The sequence below is a fragment of the Rattus norvegicus genome, chromosome 1 (genome assembly GCF_021556685.1).
Source record: "Rattus norvegicus strain SHRSP/BbbUtx chromosome 1, alternate assembly SHRSP_T2T, whole genome shotgun sequence".
Classification (NCBI taxonomy): Eukaryota; Metazoa; Chordata; class Mammalia; order Rodentia; family Muridae; genus Rattus; species Rattus norvegicus.
This window is the reverse complement of record NC_141534.1, coordinates 223,799,920-223,805,986: the sequence shown is the minus strand read 5'-3', so window position 1 is coordinate 223,805,986 and position 6,067 is coordinate 223,799,920. Positions and strand designations below refer to the sequence as shown.

At 38.9% G+C, this 6,067-nt stretch overlaps 1 protein-coding gene across 1 annotated transcript; it reads right to left on the bottom strand.

The window, feature by feature from the left end:
* Positions 1–4,762: 4,762 nt before the first annotated feature.
* On the bottom strand, positions 4,763–5,713 carry Or9i1b (olfactory receptor family 9 subfamily I member 1B). Its single transcript, NM_001000263.1, is given in 1 exon segment — positions 4,763–5,713. A coding segment is annotated over 1 exon segment (951 nt).
* Positions 5,714–6,067: the final 354 nt, after the last annotated feature.

Below are 6,067 nucleotides of genomic sequence, written 5' to 3'. Positions count from 1 at the left end.
CCATTGGAGTTTTGCTTAGGAAATTTCCCCCCGTGCTCTTTCCTACTTTCTCTTCTATTAGATTCAGTGTATCTGGTTTTATGTTAATATCCTTGATTGAGTTGGACTAGAGTTTTTTGCAAGGTGACAAATATGGATCTGTTCTCACTATTCTACAATTAGACTGCCAGTTAGATCAGCACCATTTATTGAAAAGACTTTCTTTTTTTCCATGTTATATTTTGTCAAAAATCAAGTGTTCATAAGCGTGGGTTTTATTTCTGGGCTTGAATTCTATTCCATTGATTAACCTGTTAGTCTCTGTGCCTATACCATGCAGGTTGAATCACTATTGCCTTGTAGTACAGCTTGAGGTCAGGGATGGGGAATTACTCCAGAAGTTCTTTATTGTTAAGAATTGTTTTTGCTATCCTGGGTTTTTGTTTTTCTATATGAAATTGAGAATTACTGTTTCTGTATGGTTGAAGAATTGTGTTGGAATTTTGATTGGGATTTTACTAACTCTGTAGATTGCTTTTGGTAAGATGGCTATTTTTACTACATTAATTCTACCAATTCATGAGCATGGAAGACATCTCCATTTTCTGAGATGTTCTTTGATTTCTTTCTTGAGAGACTTGAAAATTTTTTCTCATACAGAATTTTGACTAGATTTTTTAGCAAAACACCAAGATATTTTACATTATTTGTGAATATTATGAAGCATGTTGTTTCTCTATTTTCTTTCTCAGCCCATTTATCATTTGAATAAAGGAAGGCTACTTATTTGTTTGAGTAATTTTATATCTGGACACTTTCCTGAAGTTGTTTATCAGCTCTAGGAGATCTCTGGTAGAATACTTGGGGTCACTTATGTATAATATCATATCATCTGCAAATAGTGATACCCTGACTTCTTTGCCAATTTTCATCCCCTTGGTCTCCTTTTGATGTCTTATTTCTCTAGCTAGAACTTTGAGTACTATATTGAACTGATATGGGGTGAGTGGGCAGCCTTGACTTGTCCCTGATTTTAGTGGGATTACTTCAAGTATCTTTCCATTTAGTTTGATATCAGCTTTTGGTTTGCCATATATTGCTTTTATTATGTTTAGGTATGGGCTTTGAATGATGCATTGTTATATTTTGTCAAATTCCTTTTCAACATCTATTGAGATGATCATTTGATTTTTTTGAGTTTGTTTATATAGTGGATTAAAATAATGGATTTTCATATGTTGAATCAATATTGACTCCTTGTGATGAAGCCTACTTGCTTGTTGTGATGATCGTTTTGATGTGTTACTTGATTCAATTACCTAGAATTTTATTGAGTATTCTTGCATCCATATTCATAAGCGAAATTGGTCTGAAGTTCTCTTGCTGGTTTAGGTTTTTTTTTAATGGTCTTTTCATTGTGTCCTGAATTTCCTGTATGTTTTGGGTTAGCAGTTTTTATTTTTTGAATTTTTGTTGACTATTGTGTCAATATTTTCTAAGCTATCTTCTACACCCTCTGATGTTGATGTTTGCATCTGTTGTTCCTCACCTGATTCCTGGGTTTTCTATTTCCAGGGTTGCCTCCCTCCATTTATGTTTTCTTTATTGTTTCTATTTTTATTTTAGGTCTTGGACTGCTTTGTTTAATTTTTTCACCTGTTTGATTGTATTTTCTTATATTACTTTAATGGATTTATATGTTTCCTCTTTAAGGGCTTCAAGCTATTTATCTGTGTTTTCCTGTATTTCTTTCAGTGACTTATTTATACCCTCCTTAAAGGACTTTGTTCTCTTTATGAGATAGGTTTCTAGGTTAGCATCATGGTTTTCAGATGTGTTGGTGTTTCTAGGCATTTCTGTTGTGGGAGAACTGGGTTGTGATAATGCCAAATTTTATTGGCTTCTGTTGCTTATGGTCTTGTGCTTGCCTCTCACCCTCTGGTTTTTCTCTGGTGTTATTTGGCCTCGAAATATCTGTTTGGAGCCTGCCTACTGTTTCCCTGGGTTCCTGTAATCTCCTGGGAGGCCTGTGGTCCTGGTTGTAGCAACCTTCCAGGGAGGCCTTCAGACTATAGAGTCTTCAGAGGGGAAGACAAGCTGTTGATCTGCCCAAGCAGAAGGTGCATGCCAGAAAGGTGTGGGGTTTTAGTGGAGGGGGGTTAGGGATGCATTCTGAGTCCACTGGGCTCCTCAGAGTTTACCTCTTCTGTGGTTGTTTGGGGAGTTCCTTACCTATTTTGTGAGTGCAACAGATCTCCTTGGAGACCTTCAGAATGTGGGATCTTCAGAGAAGTATTCAAACTGAAAATCTTCCTCGGCTGAATGTGCAGGCTAGTTGCAGGGTGGAGTTAGGGGTGTGTGTGTGTGTGTGTGTGTGTGTGTGTGTGTGTGTGTGTGTGTGAAGGATTGGTCCTGAACTTGCTGGGCTCCTCAGGGTTCCTTATCTGGTTCCCTGCATGTAGCTGTCTCCTGAAATGCCTGAAAACTGTGATGTCATTCCTTGTAAATAGCTGAATAATACTACATTGTGCACAAAAGAGTGAAGATTGATTAGGATGACAATTTCAGGTAGGCTATGGGAAAACAAAAAACAAAAAACAAACAAACAAACAAAACTAGAGGCATCTTTTCTAAACCAAGAGGTTAAATTCCCAGAGTATTGAAATGTGGTAGCAGGAGGGGTTCCTTCAAGCAAGATGCAGTAGAAAAAAAGAACAGTCTACACTGAGATGAAAGGTCTAGGAGTACAGTGAGTTTGTACCAAGAAGTGTATTCCTCAGTGAATGATGATGTGGTGGGAGGAGTTGTTCCTAGGAGAATGCTGTTATAGCACTAAGGGTAAACATGGGCAGAGCATAATAGAGAACAGGAAATTTAGTGAGACTCTCGTATCAGATACTCAGCCCAGTGGATCCCTGGGGGTCGCTGATAGACAGTGTTCTTGGGGATCAGCATCTGACACAAACTTGTACATGGATTAGAAGGAAAGGATGAGACAGTTGACTGGAAAGTGAGGAAGTGTTTTCTAATTGCATTAGAGAAATCTTTTTTTTCAATTTTTCCCATTTATTTATTAATTTGCTTCACATCTCAATACCAGCCTCCTTCCTCCCAGTCTCCCATACACAACTCCTCCCTTATCCCTCCCACCATTCTCCTCTGAGAAGGGGGAACCCACCATGTATCCCCTCCCCAAAACACACACCAAGTAATGCATGATCTCCCACTGAGGTATGACAAGGCAGCCAAGTTAGGGAATTGTGATCCACAGGCAAGCACTAGATTCACAGACAGATCCTGCTCTGTGGCCAGTTGCGAGGATTGGGGGGCATGTCCAGTACATGCTTGCTTTTTGGTTGGTGATTCAGTTTCGAGGAGATTCCAAGGTCTAGATTAGTTCACACTCTTTCTGTGGAGTTCCTACCTTCTTTGCGTTCTCCAGTACTTCCCCCAGTTCTTCTGCAAGACACCTTGAGCTCTATCTAATGTGTGGCTATGGGTCTCTACGTCTGTTTTGGTCAGCTGTTGGGCGGATCTTCTCAGAAGACAGTTATGTTAGGATCCTGTCTGCAAGCATTTCATTACCTGTGTCAGTGATTTGTTCTTGCCCATGATATGGGTCTCAATTTGTCCCAGTTGTTGGTTAGAATTTTTTCTTATTTAACCAAATCTTCATTTTCTTGACAGAGTTACTATGAAATGCAAGCAGGACCATGCATGCCATTCAAAAATTTCTACAAAAGCAGTGATCGAACACTAATCTGTTTTGAGCTTTGAATGTAGAAATAAAAGAATATGCATTGCTCTGAAGGATTTCATAGTTAAGTGAAGGAGTTACAATTATTTTCAGCAAATCTCTGCTCCAAGAGGAAATGTATGATTCAGTTGTGTATATGTATCTGTGCTCACTAAAACCCCCAGACCTATACGATGCCTGGTAAGAACGTCTTTCTTTTTTTTTTTCTTCAAATAGATTCTGTTTTTATTGAATATCTTATGTATTTGCATTTCAAATGTTATCCCCTTTCCCAGTTCTCCCCTCCCACCCTCCCTCTCCCTGCTTCTATGAAGATGCCCCCCACCCACCTTCTCCCACCTCACCACTGCCCTGGCATTCCCCTACACTGAGGTATCGAGCCTTCACAGGACCAAGAGTTTCAAACTTCTAGACAGAATATTGAGAAGCAGCAGCAAGTCCTGTGTCCTTCAGAATCTACACTTGGCCTTTGTGGAAGCCTTCGCATAAGTAACTGTTTAATTTCATCTTGATACCATACTAATATGAAAAAAGAAACCAGAAAGTGAGTGAATTAAGGCATTTCCAAGTTCTCCTGATGTGAGGGAAAAAAAGAAGACAATGTAGTGATGAAGGGAAAGACTTGTATTGGACAATACTTCTTGGATTTTTGGGTGACATATTAGGAGGAAAACAAAAAAAGTCCAATTAGTAAAACTAAATCCTCAGATAGATTATTTGATATAGAAAACACAGTAATGTTAAGATAAGCGAAGACAACAGAAAATATGTTAAAGATCAGGGCCAGGGTTTAGAGAGCAAGAGGGAATAAGAGGTTGACTGACTAACAGGATGAACTGAAATTAAGAATGGGGACAAGAATAAAATATTGCATAATTTTTAGATACAAAGTTCACCACATTCATATATTTTCTTGCCTGGTATGAATTGTCTACTATTTTCCTATTAATAAATATAGCATGCATTTAGTGCTGGTGTCTACTAGAATACACTGACAAACTTGACCAAGATGAGAAGTCTTCTCACTCAGATTTGTATACTGTGGGAGACCGGGCATTTACCAATAACCTTCTTGAAGGCAGATTTCACATCCTTGTTTCTTAGGCTATAGATTAGTGGATTCAGCATGGGAATGACAATAGTGTAGAAGACAGACACAACTTTATCTTCTTCCAGGGATTTTTTTGAACCACTTCGTATGTACATAAAGATAAGGGTCCCAAATAAAAGAGCCACAGCAGTGAGGTGGGAGACACATGTTGAGAAAGTCTTGGCTCTTCTACCTGAAGACTTCATTTTCATGACAGCTTTGATAATAAGCAGGTAGGAAATGAGTATAACTAAGGCATTTGCCAAAATCACAAAATTCCCAAAGAAGACAATAATAATTTCAACATTTGCTGTGTCACTACAGGCCAGCTTCAGCAGGGGTGGGAGGTCACAAAAAAAGAAATTGATCTGGTTATTTTCACAGAAGGAGAGAGAGAAGGTACATGTGGTACGCAGGATGGCTCCAGACACTCCACAAAGATATGCTCCTACTACCAAACTCCAACATTTCCTAGGGTGCATGGCCACAGTGTAGAGCAGTGGTTTGCTAATAGCAACATAGCGATCATAGGCCATCACAGAAAGTAGGAAGCATTCTGTACCAGCACAAACAGTGAAGAAGAAGAACTGGGCAGCACAGTGACCATAGGAAATGGCTGTTTTGCCTGTAGCCAGTGTGGCAAGAATCTGAGGAGTGATGACTGAGGTATAACAAGTATCCAACACAGAGAGGTGGCTCAGGAAGAAGTACATAGGTATGTGGAGTTGAACATCTATATGGATGAGAATGACCATGCCCAAGTTTCCCAGGATAGTGACAAGATATAAGCTAAGAAACACCAGAAAGAGGGGAATCTCCCAATTGGGGTGGTCATTAAATCCCATTAGGATGAATTCAGTTACTGTTGTGACATTATTCTTGGCCATGGATTCAATGTAGACAGTTTGTTCATCAGAAGATAAGAGTTAATTATAAAGAAACCACAACTGAAGTATAGTTTTTTCCTTGTGATAGGAATTAAATTTATAATCCCTTAGTATTTGTAGAGGTTAGGTTCAGAAATCTCGAATCTTCATTTCATACAACAGAGTTTCATTTTTCAAAATTTCTGTTTCTGGTTAGTTCTGGTGTACATTTGGAAATTTCTGTAAAGATAAGAGGCCTATACTTCTCAGGTTTAGAAGGTACCATGATGTTTGTTCCTCTATTTCAATACTCTCACATCTACTATGAAGGCATCTGGTTCACAGATCCTCTGTCCACAGAACTTCAACATAGTA